Source organism: Antechinus flavipes, chromosome 4 (assembly GCF_016432865.1).
Source record: "Antechinus flavipes isolate AdamAnt ecotype Samford, QLD, Australia chromosome 4, AdamAnt_v2, whole genome shotgun sequence".
NCBI lineage: Eukaryota > Metazoa > Chordata > Mammalia > Dasyuromorphia > Dasyuridae > Antechinus > Antechinus flavipes.
This window is the reverse complement of record NC_067401.1, coordinates 199,303,586-199,322,113: the sequence shown is the minus strand read 5'-3', so window position 1 is coordinate 199,322,113 and position 18,528 is coordinate 199,303,586. Positions and strand designations below refer to the sequence as shown.

General features: G+C 33.5%; 1 protein-coding gene across 1 annotated transcript in view; it reads right to left on the bottom strand.

The window, feature by feature from the left end:
• The window catches only part of DNAH8 (dynein axonemal heavy chain 8), a 402,529-nt gene that overhangs the window by 151,263 nt on the left and 232,738 nt on the right, over positions 1–18,528 (bottom strand). Inside the window, exons 45-52 of the mRNA XM_051996876.1 lie at positions 17,818–17,904; positions 16,967–17,074; positions 13,827–13,961; positions 8,725–8,886; positions 7,823–8,069; positions 7,259–7,500; positions 7,025–7,165; positions 3,235–3,472 (exon numbers count right to left, since the gene is read on the bottom strand). Coding sequence (XP_051852836.1) covers positions 3,235–3,472; positions 7,025–7,165; positions 7,259–7,500; positions 7,823–8,069; positions 8,725–8,886; positions 13,827–13,961; positions 16,967–17,074; positions 17,818–17,904 — 1,360 coding nt within the window. The remainder of the gene's footprint in view (positions 1–3,234; positions 3,473–7,024; positions 7,166–7,258; positions 7,501–7,822; positions 8,070–8,724; positions 8,887–13,826; positions 13,962–16,966; positions 17,075–17,817; positions 17,905–18,528) is intronic.

Here is an 18,528-nt window from a genome sequence, read left to right as displayed (position 1 = left end):
CCCAAGGCCGGGAATTAACCTGTATGATGCAAATACCTCTGAGCTAGCTCCACAGAAAGACCAAGGGACCTTTGGGACTAGCTGGATTTGGCTGAACCTCAGCAGAAACCACAGAGACTTTCACTGCTTGTGGAGTTAGGGTCTAAATCTGGGAAGAACCTCTAGAAGGCCAGACCCACCTGTGCTGCAGAGACTTAGCCCTGAATGAGAAGGAACCAACACACAGGGAGTGCAGAAGCTCTGGGGTAGTGACCTGGCTGCAGGTATGAGCATGAGGGGGGAGCTCTTGGTTTGGGGTTTCAGGTGAGAGAACAGAGTTGAAGTAAGGCTGAAGGCACCATCCCCCCCCCCATCTATTAAAGGTGCTTATGCTAATGCTTCTTATTTTTAAAAAATGAATTAGAAAAGAAGAAAGAACCCAATCACAGAAACTTGCAAAAGAAACAGAGAAAACCAGGATTCGAAGGATAATGAAGTAAAAAACAACTTCTGTCCCAAAGAATAATGTGAAATGGCTCCCTGCCCAGAAACAATTTACAGAAGAACTCAAAATAAAAATCAGAACAGACAAGGAGGAAAAACTAAAACATAAAAAATAAAAACCATCAAGAAAAACAAGAGGATTATGAAAAAAATGTTAAACAACTAGAAAAGGAGATAAAGAGTCTCAATGATAAAAATAATTCTAAGAAAATTAGAATTAGGCAAAGGGACCAGGAAATAATAAAACAAAATAAAGAATGAAAAAAAAAAAGAACAGAATGTGCAACATTTTATAAGAAAAACAAAAGATCAAGAAGAAAAAATATAAGAATAATTAAGCTGCTTGAAAGTTGTAACCAAAAAAAAAAAAAAAGAATCTTGACATAATAATGCAAGAAATAATCCAAGAAAATTGTCCTGGAGTGATAGAACATGAGGGAAAATAAGAAACAGAAACAATCCACCAATCACCACCTCAAAGAGATCCTGTGGAAAACACATAGGAGTATTATTGCCAAATTTTGAAATCAAATCCATATCAAAGAGAAAATTTTGCAAGAAACAAGGAAAAAACAATTCAAAGATGCTAAATTAGAACTGTACAGGATTTATCAGCAGGTTCAATAAAAGACCGCAGGTCCTGGAATCATATCTACAACATTCAAATGAACTAGGTCTATGGCCAAAAATATCATATCCAGTAAAATTATCATAATATTGAATGAGGGGAAAATGGACATTAAATGAACTTGCAGATTTTCAGGATTTTTCATAAACCAAACCCAAACTTGATACAAAATCTAGCATATAATAACTAATATCAAAGATCAATTTCAAGGAACTTAACATGGACAAATTGTTTTTTTTTTTTTTTTAACATGGGAAATGTATACCATAAGATTGACATTAGCAATAGGACAGGTAAAAAGGAAGACTGGGGTAGAGTTAGGGCAAAAATAGTAATTATGTTATACAAATGAGGTGCAGAGGAAGATTAGACACAGAGGCATTAGAGGGGAAAGGAGGGCTCATAGTTCTGAAAACCACATGGGGAATGGGTTAAATATCAACACTACTTAGATACTCTGAAGGATATAATACCCTACAAAATCTATAAAGAATAAAGTGTAAGGGTCAGGGGAGGAGTCAAGTACAGTACAATAGGAAGTAAAGAGGCTTGCTGGATATTTCTCTGAGGGCCTGGGAATTAGGAGAAACTGGCTAAAATAGTGAATGCAGAGCGGGCATTAACAAGGACATTCACAGTAAATTTTAAAAAGTACATATAGAAACAAAAGAACAATTTACAAGGAAGTAAAGATGAAATTCTGAATATAATTTCTTCTACCTACACACACATACACACACACACACACACACACACACACACACACACACACACACTTTCTTGAACCAGTAATTTGTTGTTCTATTATTTGAATTCTCCATGCTGTTCTGCTGGCCACATGGCATTTTTCTCTTTTGTTTTGTTTTATTTTGTTTTGTATTCCTTTTCTTTTTCTTTTTTTCTTATTGTTTTTTAAAAATAAAATAAAAATTTAAAACATTTACAAAAAAAAAAGAGAGAGAAAATTCTATAGATAGGCATTGAATCCACAATAGACATGACTTTGGCTTTCAGGTATATGTCAGCTCTTGGTTTTCAACTTTTGGTCCTCCTATTATTCTTACCATCAGGATGCCAGGTCATCATGCTAAGCCATTATGTATTGTAAATATATATATATATGTTTATATATACACATATATATTTATTGCATTCAGGGTCCTCTCTTGGCATCCTGATCTATATCTGGCCACTGGACCTAAATGGCTCTGGAGGAGAAAGTGAGGCAAGTGACCTTGCCTAGCCTCCCTCACTTACATCCAATTCACTTGCACATCAGGGCACCACCTTCCTGATGTCACAGTGCTCTTTGAAAATGAAGGATAAACAACAATGTATATTATTGTGTATTTTATATATGTACTATAAATGTATATTATTATGTATTTTATAGAGATGTAAATATATTTATATATATCACTGGTTTTAATATATTATAGGTCTACTAAATTTATCTAATAGGCATTAGATAAGTGTATGTATTATATGTGCAATACATATATAATATATTTGATAAACTGATATTAACATCATAGTGATCACTTCATTTCCAGGCATCTTGTACCGTATCCAATCCAAACACACACATACACCCCCCTAAGAAGATAGTTCACTTCCGTGTGGAAAGTCATTTTTATTAATATGATGTTTATTCACTAAGTACAAGGTGTTGTTAATGTCAGTGGTGTAGGTAAATGCTGGAAGAGCAAGTTGGAGGAGGGTGCCAAGTCCTGAAAGAAAGTTGCTCATGTTAGAAGTAACTGTAAACACTTTTAGACCATAACTGGCACCATTTGGGCCTAAAGCAACAATTGGCTTCTGATGCATTAGCCTGTAAGAGTTAATACAGCTTCCTCCACTGCTCTACGTGCCACTTCCCTCTCCTAGAACATTTTATATCTGCTAAAACTAGTTCAACTATCATAATAATTATCTGTGCTTGATATTGTACAAGTCAAGAGACTTTGCCTTAAGATTTGTCCTTAAAGAGAAAATATAGGGGATACCGTAATATGTAATAATTTATGTAATAATGTAATAATTATGTAATAATCTGAAAAACAATTCCCAGGGAATGTTTATGATTGCAAATGCTTAAGAAATAATTGCTATTGGTGTCTTACCAAAATCAGAGACATAAAACTCATACATTGTTTGATGGCTTTCTTCAGATATGTGTGGCAAATCTATTTTACTTTGATGATTTCTCAAAAAGAATTCAAGCTTTTCTCTGTTATCCAGCTCCAGAAGGGCCCCCAAACTCCACATAAGGCCAAAGACAAATAATTTCTGGATATGTTCAGTAGAAGTAATACCACCTTCTTCCTTGGAAGGAATCAAGCCTTCTAAGAGATTGAGGGACTGGAAATGAAAGAGTATAAAAAAAGAAGAAATTAGGTATATTTATCACAGATACTACTGGAGTAGTAGAATCTGAAGGGAGAATATTTTTAGAAAATTAAAATTATAGGATCAATAACTACTAACTAAAACAAATAAACATAAAAAACAAGAAGTAAAATCCATAGCATCTAGCAAAAGCAAACAGAATTTTAACCAATATGCAAGAAATGATTCTGATTTCTGTCCTTTTCATTTTTGTCTGAACTTCTGCTATCATTGGTTTTATTTTCATTCTTTATTCAAAGGAAATGTAAATTATGAAAAAATTTAAAGTTCTATAAATCATAGATTTTATTTATTTTCAATATTATATAAAAAGTATTTATATATCTATATATTGTAATAATAAATTCCTATGTACTATGGTTTTTAAAGAAAAATACATGCAAAAACTGTCTCTTTACACACTAAGATGTAGATTGACAGCTGTGTACTGTCCACATCAACAGTAAAATTCAGTCTAAATTCAATTTAATTTTATCTTATTATCTATTTTTTCTATTTTTTTCTTCTTTCCCATATCTTTAAGCCTTCAAGGGGTTGTGTAAGGTATTAGGGATACAGAACCACAAATGAAACATTTGTCACCTTCCAGGAACTTACTCTGTAGTGGAAGAATACAATGTGTATTCAAATGAATGTGATTCAAGATAATTTGTTGAAGAGTTCTCTAGCAACTGGGTGGATCAAGAATGCCTTCACTGATAAAGTAGCAATTACAAGGTTATCCTTGAAGGTAACTAAGAATTCTGACATGAGAATGACTTTAATTCAAAACGCTTAGTGCTTGAGCACAGAATTGAGATGGAAGAGAAGTTGTCAATTTTGTTTAGAAGACAGAATGCATGGAAAATGACGGTCTCTAAAATGAGACTGGTTGAGGCCAGATTTGTGAGTGCATTAAATTATAGGCTTAAGGAGTTTACATTTTACTCTCTAAGAATAGAAAGCTGCTGAAAATTTTTAAGAAAGAAATGGCATTGTAAGACGTGTACCTTAGAAAAATAATTTTGGCAGCTATATAGAAGATAGAATGGAAACGGAAGAAACAGAAAGAAGCCCAGTTAAGAGGCTCTTGTTATAAATGAAGTAATAGGATATGAAGGCAGGTCCTCTTTCAAAGCCATGATTCAAACCTATGCCTTGTGACACCAAGTCAAAAAAATCTTTCATTGTAACATGAAGTTAAGGCACCATTGGCATTCCCTCCTTCCATTTCTTCCCATTGCTACCATCCTCATCCAAGATTTCATTACCCCATTTCCAAGGCTTATTCTTGGAATAAGTCTCTAAGCATACAATATCTTCAGTTTTCCAAGTCAAATGAATTTTCCTAATGCAAGAGATAGTATGAAGGTTGAATCAAGAGAAATTGAAATTTAACTGGATATAGGGAAAGAGAAAGGAAGAAATCAAAGATGAGTCCCAAGTTACAAGTTTGGATGACTAGACAAATGATTGTCCTCAATAGAAATAAAGAAGTTTGGAAGACGGCTAAGTTTAAGGAGAAAGATATTAAGTTCTGTTTTAGACATGTGTTGTGTGATATACCAAGAGGACATTCAGATAGAATTGTCCAATGGCAATTAATAACATGAAATTGAAGTTCAGGAAAGAAATAAGTGCCAAATATATTGATATGGGATTTATCAGGGTAGAGAGGATAATTAATGCATAGGATGCGAGTATATCACTAAAGGAAAAATACTAAGAGAGAGAGAAAGAGAAAGAGAGAGAGAGAGAGAGAGACAGAGACAGAGGAAAAAAAAGAAGAAATAGAAGAAAAACGTAGTAGTAGTAGTAGTAGTAGTAGAAGAAGAAGAAGAAGACGACAATGATGACAATGACAAGATAACAATAATGGTGGTCACAGGCAAAGCAGAGGAAGTTAAGTAAAAATCAGGACTTGTTTATGCATTCTTCCCATATTGTCCCATAAAGAAGACTATAAGTTATAATTAGACAAATAGGAAGAAAACCAGAGGGGAACAGTATTACATTTGTCAAAAGAGGAAAGGCAAAGGATCTTTAGTGTAGTTGATAGTACCAAAAACTTCAGAAAACTTGAAGATAAGAACTGAAAAAAAGGTTTTCAGATTTAAAGTGGAAGATATAGATCTCAGCTATTCCAACCCTCTTCAATTTACAGATACAGAAACAGGAAAGATTAAGTGCCTTGGCCAGGGTAACACAGGATTTAAGTGGAAAAGCCAAGATTTAAATCTAGTCCTGTGATGTCAACTGATCTTTTCGTTGTATCATGAAGTTAAGATGTCATTGACAACCTTTGAGAAAGATATTTCAGTAGAGCAATGGATTGGAAGCCTATTTCACAGAGTTTGAGAGGTCAATGGATGGTAAAATATGGATGCAGCAAGTTTAAACTACTCTTCCTCTAGTTTCTGAGTTCTTATCCATCCATCATTCCAGATATCTAGCCAATAAGGCACCAAGCTATGACAAATTTACCTTTTCATTAATTACTACACCCCCTCCTTACATTTCCCACATCTCCCAGCTTACTGCAAGAATCTTGTAATAAGTCTCTCTGCTTATAGTTTATTCAGTTCTCCAAATCCTTTGTCAGTTCAATTTTCCCAAAGCATAGGTCTATATTACCTTACTATTCAAGAACCTCCAGTGCCTCATGTCTGCCTGCTTGATAAAGTGTAAGCTCCTCCTTAATGACTCTAATTTAAGTTCCAGCTTTGTCTCACACTAAAATGAATTAAATTGCTATAAGCTACTTTTTTCTAGCATCTTAAAAATTTTGATTTTTAACTCCCACCTTGGATCTCTTTTCAAATAACTAAGTTTGACTAGGGCATTTTCCTTAAATATCCTTTACTTTGTATTTATTCTTCTTACATTTATTTTTTTAACATTTTAATTTATATAAACTTGTCTTCCCCTCAGAACTGTTCCTTGAAAATAGAGCTTAAGAGTCTTCATTCATTGTTTTTATATTCACAGCACTTATCTCAGTTCCTGGCACATAAACGATAAGATTAATTGTTGGTTGACTGGTTTTCATGTCTAGTGGGAATTGAAAACAGGTTAACAACAAACAGAGATCAAATGACTACAAAATTTAGAGACAAAAAGATCCTTAATTATCAACTACCAAGATTCTCATTTTATAAATGAGAAAACTGAAGTCTTTAAAGGAGAAATTCTTCCTTAAACTCATAACATAGATAGCTAATAACAGAGCTGGGATGTGAACTCAAAACTCTCTGACTTCAAATCCACTAAACTTTCAATTATAGTGTACATTTTCTTCACTATACCAAATTGTTGTTGGTGATGATGACAAAATAGAATTTCTGATAATCCTGTCTTTTATCTTTCTAGCATATGTCTTGATAAAATTATATTAAAATATTTCTACTCTCAATTAAACTTCATAGGCTGAAATAATGTTCAATTTGCTAAAGATATAAGTAATAAGTAATTAAAATAAAAAATAATCACACAATCTAAATAAACCAAAAATCCACAAATGTTTACCTGTGTAATATAATTACACTCTAAGAGCTGCATTTTTGGAGTAAGACTTAGATTCATATAGGTATATGCATCTTCAAACACTTTGTCGTACATTTCAAGTAATACAGCTGATTCCTGTGCACTGCGCTTTTTTAGCCATGCCTGTAACAGAGAAATTCATGATCTGTTTTTTGAGAATGCCTTCTTTTCCCTCCCCAAACCTTGAGAACTCATTTATGTATCTGTTATCCACACCTGTAATATTGCCCTCCAAGAAAGAGCAGAACTACTGATGTAGACCATACCCATCCTAGAAACAGTGGCAGGAGAAGCATTCTCAATGTTGTGTACTTCAAATAACAGTTTACAGCTGGGGGCCATAGGAATTCGATCCCCATTGGCTAATGTGAGAGTTTTATTGTCATCCAACACAGAATTTAAATTCTCAATCCAAATGGCATCTACAGGCCCATCTAAAACCAGAAAGATGTTTTCTCCTATAAATAAAGCAAAAAAAATACTGGTTTTCAAATGATATTCCAATGAAGTACTCTATGCTATTAAAAGTTGGTAGGAAAATGAACAAAAAGCATACACATCATAATGCTAAAGCTAGGTAGTGCAGCAGATAGAGTTATTTAGAGTCAACAAAATCTGAGATTATATCGGACATTTACTAGCTGTGTTACCCTAGACACAGCTTTATTTGCTTCAGTTTCTTAACTATAAAATGGGGACATACTAGTATCTTTGCCAAGAAAACCCCATGGGCATGTAGAGTCAGACATTACTAAAAACTGAACAAAAAAGTTAATACACCTTTTTTAGCTTTCAAGGTTTTTCTCCATAAAGTAGAAAAAATTCCATCTGTCCAGTCATTAGTTGCTGTGTCCAGTCTGCCAAACATTTGAGGAGCTGTAATAGCTTTTGGATTCATGCGCATCTCTCTATGAGGACGTCCACACTCTGTCAATGACTTCATCAGAATTGTTATAACAGCTGTTTTTCCAGAACCACTGGGGCCAAGGGTCATCAATCCATGACGTACTAGAGATGTCTCGTATAACTATTAAATTAAACAAATTGAAGAAAAAATCTTATTAGTCATCTGCCACCAAATATAGGTCTTATTATAAACTCAAGAAAGAATGGTCACAAAGGTTGTTGGGTCAGGTTTAATTTTTAAATTGAGGTCACTGTATTAAAATTTTTAAAATGACAACTTGTATTTCTGTAGGTTTTTAGACTTTTCAATAACCCTCTAAAATAAGTAAAGCATATCTTGTTATCCTCATTTTATAGATAAAGTGAGGCTTGGAGTGACTTGCCCAGGATTACCAAGACACTCAATTTCACAACCAAGAGATTGTACATGGATTCATGATCCACACAAAGCATTCCACCAGGTCACCTTCTGTGCTTTAATTCAGCGAGGCTAACAAAATGAAAGTTGAATTTCAAAACTCACACGTGGATCATTTTTTTTTTGTTTGTTTTGTTTTGTTTTTTCCTTTTAATGGAAAGTAGGCAATGCAATTAGAACTGGTGTTTGGAGCCTCTGTTCTTCAGAATGTGCTATTTGTCTCAACTTACTGATAGTTGTTTAGTTATAATTGAGAACTCGGATTTATCAAATAAACAACCTGAATTTCAGGTGAGTCTTCACATTTTTAAATATAAATCCAAATTTCTATACCTGCAATAGATTCAAATTTACTTACCTGTACAAGTTTAAGATTCCAGGGTGGGTGGTTAATTAATCCTTCTTCTTCAACCTGATTAGTTACTGCACGTTGCAGCTCTGCATAGGTACTACTATCTAGTTGCAATCCTGGAAATAGGTCATTGATTAAACTGAGGAAAAGAGGCTCATCTTCATCAACCTGAAAAACCATGAATTAAAATCAATTCATTAAACAAGTACTTACTGAGCAACTAATAAAGGCTTATTACCAAATCCCTTTTGAGCAACTATTCTCCTAAAAGATCTTCATTTATAAATGGTGTCTCAAAAGTCTTAGTGTAGTCAGCAACAAGAAGATTATATGATGATCAATTCTGATGGATCAATCAACATTGAGATGATTCAAACCAGTTCCAAATGTTCAGTAATGAAGAAAGCCATCTACACCCAGAGAGAGGACTGTGGGAACTGAGAGTGGTTCACAACATAGCAATTTCACTCTTTTTGTTGCTTGCTTGCGTTTTATTTTGCTTCTCTTTTTTTCTTGTGCAGCATGATAATTGTAATAATATGTATGCATATATTGGATTAAATATTTCTACCATGTTTAACATATATTGGACTGCTTGCAAACTAGGGAAGGGCATGGGGGAAAGAGAGAGAAAACTGGAATACAGAGTATTGCAAAGACTAATGTTGAAAAATTGTCCATGCATGCTTTGAAAAATAAAAAGCTTTAATAAAAAAAAAAGTCTTAGTGTAGTTTTAAGCTTTAATAGCTTAATTCTATATTTAATTTCTGCAAACAAAACTTTTGGGACATCCTATATATAAAGCAGCAAAAAAAGATCTATGTAACAGCCACAAAATTACCAGACTACTTTCATGATTTTGGAAAATGCCAGCAATGTTGAATGTGTCCTAAATATGTAAACTGATTACAACAGGGGGCCAAAATTGAAACACCCGTTTGTTTCTGCCCCCATTTTTGGTGTGCTGGGCATATTCCTATTGTGATAAATATAGGGCCTTCTAAGGACTATTCTTCCAGAGGCAGTATATCTTACTTTTTTTTAAATTAAAGCTTTATATTTACAAAGCATATGCATGGGTAATTTTTCCAATATTGACTCTTGCAAAACCATTTGTTCCAAATTTTTCCCTCCTTTCTCTTACCCCCTTCCCTAGCTGGCAGGTTGTCCAATACATGTTAAATATGTTGAAATACATGTTAGATCCAATATATGTATGTATATTTATATAGTTATCTTGTTGTACAAGTAAAAATCAGATCAAGAAGGAAGAAAAAGAAAAACTGAGAAAGAAAACAAAATGCAAACAAATAACAGAAAGAGTGAGAATGTTATATTGTGTTCCACACTCATTTCCCATAATTCTCTCTCTGGGTATAGATGGCTCTCTTCATCACTGAACAAGTGGAACTGGTTTGAATCATCTCATTGTTGAAGAGAGCCACGTCTGTCAGAATTGATTGTCACATAGTCTTGTTGATACTGTGTATAATGATCTCCTGGTTCTGATCATTTCACTTAGTATCAGTTCATGTAAGTTTCTCCAAGCCTCTCTGTATTCATCCTGCTGGTCATTTCTTACAGAACAATAATATTCCATAACATTCATATACCATAACTTATTCAGCCATTCTCCAACTGATGGAGAATTCCATCCATTCAGTTTCCAGTTTCTTGACACTACAAAAAGGACTGCCACACACATTTTTGTACATGTGGGTCCCTTTCTCTTCTTTAGGTTCTCTTTGGGACATAATCCCAGGAGAAACACTGCTGAGTCAAAGGGATGTAGAGTTTGGTAACTTTCTGAGCACAGTTCCAAATTGTTCTCCAGAATGGTTGGATTCATTCACACAATTCTACCAACAATGCATCAATGTCCCAGTTTTCCCATATCCCCGCCAACATTTGTCAGTATCTTTTCCTGTCATCTTAGCCAATCTGACTGGTGTGTAGTAGTATCTCAGAGTTGTCTTAATTTGCATTTCTGTGATCAATAGTGATTTGGAGCACCTTTTCATGTGGCTACAAATAATTTCAATTTCTTCATCTGAAAATTGTCTGTTCATATCCTTTGACCATTTATCAATTGGAGAATGGCTTGTACTATTATACATTTGAGTTAATTCTTTATACATTTCAGAACTGAAGCCTTTAGCAGATCTTTTGGATGTAAAAATGTTTTCCCAGTTTATTGTTCCTTTCTAATCTTGTCTGTATTAGTTTTGTTTGTACAAAAAACTTTTTAACTTAATATAAATTATCTATTTTCTGATCAATAATGATCTCTAGTTCTTCTTTGGTCACAAATTCCCTCCTCCTCCACAAATCTGAGAGATAAACTATCCTATGTTCTTCTAATTTGTTTATTAATATCATTCTTTTTGTCTAGATCATGAACCCATTTCAACCTGACCTTGGTATATGGTTTTAGGTGTGTGTCTATGCCTACTTTCTGCCATACTTGTTTCTAATTTTCCCAGCAATTTTTGTTAAATAGTGAATTCTTACCCCAAAATCTGGGGCCTTTGGGTTTGTCAAATACTAGATTGTTATAGTCATTAGCTATTTTGCTCCGTGAACCTAACTTACTCCACTGATCAACTAGTCTATTTCTTAGCCAGTACCAAATGGTTTTGATGACTGCTGCTTTATAATATAGTTTAAGATCTGGTATAGCTAGGCCACCTTCATTTGCTTTTCTCTTCATTAATTCCTTTGAAATTCTTGATCTTTTGTTCTTCCAGATGAATTTTGTTGTTATTTTTTCTAGGTCAGTAAAATAGTTTCTTGGGAGTTTGATTGGTATAGCACTAAATAAATAGATTAGTTTAGGGAGTATTGTCATCTTTATTATATTCTCTCGACCTATCCACAAGCACTTGATATTTTTCCATTTGCTTAGATCTGGCTTTATTTGTGTGGAAAGTGTGTGCAGTTTTGCTTAAACTAAAAAAGTTCCCCCTTTCCTTGGCAGATACATTCCCAAATATATTATATCATCAACAGTTATTTAAATGAGATTTCTTTTTGTATCTCTTGTTGGATTTTATTAGTGATGTATAAGAATGCTGATGATTTATGTGGATTTATTTTGTATCCTGCAACTTTGCTAATAAAGTTGTGGATTATTTCTTATAGCTTTTTAGTAGAATCTCTGGGGTTCTCTAAGTTTACCATCATATCATCTTCAAAGAGTGATAAGTTAGTTTCCTCATTACATATCTAATTCCTTTAATCTTTTTTTCCTTCTCTTGCCAAGGCTAGCATTTTTAATATAATATTAAACAGTAATGGTGATAGTGGGCAACCTTGTTTCACCCCTGATTTTATTGGGAATGGTTCTAGTATATCCCCATCACATATGATGCTTGCTTTTGGTTTTAAATAGATGTTCCTGACTGTTTTAAGGAAAAGTCCATTTATTCCTATGGCAGTATATCTTACTATACTCTATATATCTTTACATATCTTTATATCTCTATATTTTTAGCTTCCTTAAACCCATTTAATTATGTCAGGATAGAGTTAATCTCTCTCTGTTCTTATTATCATATAAAACTATCGTTATAATAAACTCAAATTAGGTGTTTATTTCAAAGTTATTGCAAAATTTAAAAAAATAACTCAAGCTTTGTTTTACCTTTTCCAAATAAATAAAATGGGTCAAATTCAACTATTTTCACATCTTGTCTAATAATTCAGAGCTTTCACCAATTTCCTTGTTGAATAATCTCTCTTTTTCTTTTTTACAATGGAAAAATGCTCAAATAGGGTCACAAAAAGTCAGACACAAGTAAAATGACCGAATATCATCATCAAACTCTGTCTTCTGCTAGAGGTCAGCTCTCAAAGTATTCTTTTTCTAACTTCAGATTTTTTTTTCTCCAGTTTCTCTTGTCTAGTGGCAGGATACAGTTAAGGAGGTATCCTGATAGCAATTTGAATTTGATTCCCAAGCTAACAAATTTAAAAAGTCTTCACAGTCATTCCTTTAAATCAGGTAACAAGATCTGTTAATTATAATCTTTATAATAAAGGGGAAGCTACATAGGACCTGCCTTAGGTGTTTATATCTCATTGGTCATTAGCTTAGGCTTTTGTAAAACAAGGCAACTATTGCTATGATACAACCAACGGCTCACTTAGATAAGCTCTATTTGGAAGAAAGTACCTAAGCTCTAACCCATAGTGAGAGAAGGATTTATTGTTGTGCTAAGCCATGGCAAAACAACCCAAATGAATAAGACTACTTGACCTGAGGATTCACCCCCTTCACCTGGAAAGAAGGCAGGTTGCAGTGATTTGCTGACACAACACTTAACCCACCACACTGTAACTTTCCCCATCTCATTTTCAATGTATTGCAGGTCAACATAAGATATTGAATAGGAAGTTTTTTGAGGGAGCATTATGGAAGTCATAAACAACATGCAAAGGCCAACAGACAATACAGAAAAAGTTTGGAACCTCAAAAATGCATAATATATATGTAGTATTGTAAAATACCAACATATTTTTTTGACACCATAAATACTTCTTCACTGATATGAAAAGAGAGCTAAACAATTTTACATGGATTTTCCAGATTGAAATGGCACCATGTCTCAATCCCCATAATGTGGAAGGGATAACCGTAATTCCCTTTTTGGGAAGCAGTTATATGGAACAGAAGTTGGAGTGGCAAATCTGAAGCCAGGAAGACCCGACTTCAAATCCAGCCTCAGACACTACTCATGTCACTCTGGGCACTTAACCTATGCCTATAAAATGAAACATTTATAATGTGCTTCATGCAGTGGTACACAGTAGGTGTTTAACATATGTGTCTTTTTTCTTTGCTTCTTCCCTCCTTTCCTTCCCAACTCCATTAAACAGCTAGCTGTTCTAGAGGATCTTCCCTGGAGCAGCAATTCTCATAATATAGATAAACTCTGAGCAATGTGTTCTCAGGCACTCTAATTGGTCAAGGTCTGATCTGCCCCTGTCACTCTTTGACTGCCACTGCCCTTCCCTGTTGTACCAACATCCCACTGTAGGGTGGCAGCATTCAGTCTGAATATTACCTTGAAAAAAGAAAAAAGTCAAAGATGATATATAAACTTACCAATTTAGAGAGGTTCATATCTCTTAGACCTCTCATAACAGTGCTTGGCTCACTATCTTCTGGTCTGGCTCTTTTTTGAGCCCCAAGAGTCCTCAACACCGACAAGATATTTCTTAGACCAAAATCATAGTGAACCTAAAAGGAAAAAGGCAGAAAAAAGATTACCTAATTGCAAGTCCATAAATTCATGTTCCCTAATTTTATGGAGTGAGTGGCTCTGGAATGACTAAGCAATGCTACCAAATTTAGGATAAATTTATTTTTCTTTCCCTTAGACCAAAAGGCTCCTCTCTAGCTAGAAAAAAGGGAAATAGGAAAGAAAAATGAGACTTCTGAAAAATTCTACAATTCCACATGAATACCTTTAACCATATTTGCAATTTGCCATCCAGAACATCAGAGCCAATATTAATGCCAGAAACAAATGATAAGTTTAAAGAATCATTTTAAATGACTTTAAAATGGAATTTCCCTTCCAGAAGCAAAAACTATCTTGGACTGCCTCTAAGAAATAGAGTGGTTAATAAGTGGAATAAATACAAAACACAATTGCCAATGACTATAGTAACCAAGTGTTTGATAAACTCAAAGACCCCAGCTTTTGGGACAAGAATTCACTATTCAACAAAAACAGCTGGGAAAACTGAAAAACAATAGGACACAAACTAGATATAGACCAACATCTCACACCTTATACCAACATAAGATAAAAATGGGTACATAACAAGCATTTTAAAGGGTGACATTATAAGCAAATTAGAAAAGCAAGGAATAATCTATCTTTCTGATCTATGAGAGGGGAGGAAATTGATGATCAAATAATAGAAAGCATTAAAAAATCCAAACTAGATAATTATTTATTAAATTAAAAAAGCTTTTGTGGAAACAAAACCAAAGTAACCAAAATTAAAAGGAAAACAGAAAATTAGAAAACAATCATATGCTAAGTGTATATAGGTAGAAGCTTCATTTCTCAAATATATAGAGAACTGAGTCAAATTTATAAAGATACAAGCCATTCCCCAACTGATACATGATTATAAGATATGAACAAGGAGTTTTCAGATGAAGAAATCAAAGTTATCTATAGACATATGAAAAATTTTTCTAAATTACTTTTATTTTATTTTATTTTTTTATTAAAGGTTTTATTTACAAAACATATGCATGGGTAATTTTTCAACAATGACCCTTGCAAAACTTTCTGTTCCAAATTTTTCCTTGCTTCCCTCCACCCCTTCCCTAGATGGCAGGTAGTAAAATACATGTTAAATATGTTAAAATATATGTTAAATACAATATATATACATATGTATACAAATTTATACAGTTATCTTGCTACACAAGAAATATTGGATCTAGAAAGAAAAAAAAGACCTGAGAAAGAAAACAAAATGCAAGCAAACATCAACAGAAAGCATGAAAGTGCTATATTATGGTCCACATTCAGTTCCCATAATCCTCTCTCTGAGTATAGATGACTCTCTTCCTCACTGAACAATTGGAACTGGTTTGAATCATCTCATTGTTGAAGATAGACATCCATCAGAATTGATCATAGTATAATCTTGTTGTTGCTGTGTATAATGATCTCCTGGTTCTGTTCACTTAGCATCAGTTCATGTAGGTCTCTATAGACCTCTCTGAAATCATCCTGCTGATCGTTTCTTATAGAACAATAATATTCCATAGCATTCATATACCATAATTTATTTAGCCATTCTCCAATTGATGGGCATCCACTCAGTTTCCAGTTTCTTGCCACTACAAAAAGGGCTGCCACAAACATTTTTGCACATGTGGGTTCCTTTGTCTCCTTTAAGATTTCTTTGGGATATAAACCCAGCAGAAACACTGCTGGGTCAAAGGGTATACACAGTTTGATAACTTTTTGAGCGTAGTTCTAAATTGCTCTCCAGAATGGTTGGATCTATTCACAATTCCACCAACATTTGTCATTATCTTTTCCTGTCATCTTAGCCAATCTGACAGGTGTGTAGTGGTATCTCAGAGCTTTCCTAATTTGCATTTCTCTGGTCAATAGTAATTTGGAGCATCTTTTCATGTGGCTACAAATAGTTTCAATTTCTTCATCTGAAAATTGTTTATCTATATCCTTTGACCATTTATCAATTTGAAAATGGCTTGAATTCTTATAAATTTGAGTTATATATTTCTAAATCACTTTGATGAGAGAAATGCAAATTAAAACAACTTTTGAGTTACCACATGACACTTACCAAATTGGCCAATACAACAACAAAAAAGGAAATTGATATATGTTGAAGAAGGCATGGGAAAATTGAGACATTAATGCATTATTGGTATAGTTCTGAACTGATCAATTATTCTGGAACACAATTTGGAGCTATTCCTAAAAGGCAACTAACTATTTTATACACTCTTTGATTCAATACTATTTCTACTAAGTCTGTATCCCAGAGAGATCATAAAAAAGAGAAAAGGCCCTACATGTGCAAAAATATTTCTAGAAGCCCTTTTCCGGATAGCAAATATTGAAAACTGAGAGGATGCTCCTCAACTTGGGAATGGCTAAACAAGCTGTGGTATGTAAATGTAATGGAATACTATTATGCAGTAAGAAATGATGAACAAGAAAATTCCAGAAACCTGGAAGGGTTTGGTTGAACTGATCCAAAGTGAAACAGAATCTGAAAACATTGTACATTGTACAAATGTGATGATCAACTACAAATGACTCAGCTCTTCTTAACAACATAAAATTCTTAACATAAAGGACTCATGGGACTCAATGCAGGTCAAAACATATTTTTTCCACTAACTTTAGCGTTTCTCAGGTTTTTTTTTCTCCTTTTGATCTATTTTTTCTTATACAACTGTGACTAATATGGTCATAAAAGCACCTATATAAACAATTTCAAAGTGTCTATCACCTTCAGAAGAGGGAAGGGGAAGGAGAGAAGGAGGGAGGAAAATGTGTCTCACAATCTTTTAAAAATGATAAAAATTTTCTTGACAAGTAACTGGAGAAAGAATAAAATACTATCAAAAATGAAAGCTGAATTTCAAACTCTTCTGAGTAAAGAAAATTACTAGGAAAGAAAAAGGTAAATTAAAACTATCTTTATTTGTTTGGGAAAATAGGTTCACAAAATTACCTGTTTTGTAAGCTGTTCCTCACAAAGTTTGTAAAGAACATAGAATTTCTGAGCTAAGATGACATTTTCAAGAAACCCACAGCTTGCAAGCTTCACTCTCATAATTATCTGAAATTCAATATATTGAATATTAATGTTACTAAATAAAATAATTAACATTTACATAGCTCTTACAGAGTAGAAAACACTGTGCTAAATGCTTTTAACAACTTTTATCTTATCTGGTATTTATAACTATGAAAGACAGGCATTATTATTACCCTCATTTCACAGATAAGGAAACTGAAGCAGACAGTGCTTAGATGACTTAGCCAGTGTCCCAAAGCTAGTAGTAGATGATTGGGATTAGATTTTGAACTCATATCCTCCTGACTCCAGGTCCTGATTTCTATATATTGCACTATCTAGCTAACCGAAAATAAATAATATAGCTAATGATAACAATAGTAACCATGACTGGAATATTTTAAGATTTTTCAAAGAATATTCTCATATCTCATATTCTCATGAAGATCAAAAAAGATAAGTGACTGATGGTCTCTGGTCATGCAGCCAATCCTTCTCTTAGCGAGAATAATATAACCACAGGTTTTTTTCTGACTTCTGGTCACAGAAAACAAGTACTATCCTATTCTTTTAAAATTTATTGTTGAATGTCATTTTCCTTCCCCTAATCAATTAAAAGAAAAACACTATAGAAAATCCAACCAATATAATGACCAACTCTGATAGTGTAGTTCCTTATCTGTTGAACAAAAAGGAAGAGATGGGACTGATTATTAGTTATCTAGGATCATGACTGTTCACTATAATTTATTGGAATCTCATGCATCTTAAATAAAAATGAGTACCTGTCTATCAGGAACCATCATAGCAACTGTTCGAAACTGAATTTTTAAGTTTTCTGGTAGCTCTTGGCGTCCAGCATATCCAGGATTCTAAAAGGAAAATATTACTTTATAACATATTACCTCATAACTTTTAATTTTTTAAAAGTTCAGTAAATGAATAGTAGAGTTTAAATGCTTAATTCAGCTTTGAAATCAGTTTTTATCTTCAAATCTAGATTAGAATGATAAAAATTGTTCTGATCTCACAATATCTGCCTTAGATGATCCATATAATTTACAAATGCCCCTTGATTCTTTCTTGCAGAATCTGACTGCAATCTGACTATATATACTTATGTATAACAAATAATATCAAGCTGTTTCTCCACTGACAAAACAGTGGAGAGCTCAGAAAATTATTTGAAAATTTTTGTTCCCTCAAAAAACCTATGGTTGAGAAAACTGTAATAGTACAGTCCTGTTGTTTTACTGATAAGAAAGTTATCCAATGAGAAAGGAGGGAAACTTAAAACATAATCAAATAAGAATGAGGAAGAAGCACAAAAATGGTAGGGAAATGGAAAGGAAATAAGAAAAATGTAATATAATATAAAAGGTATATAAGATGATCTGTGTACTTTTCTTATACTTCTTAGAAAAATTAACTACCAAAGGCAGCACAAACATGAGATGAAAGTTCACAATCTTCAAAAATCAAATTGTACCATCACC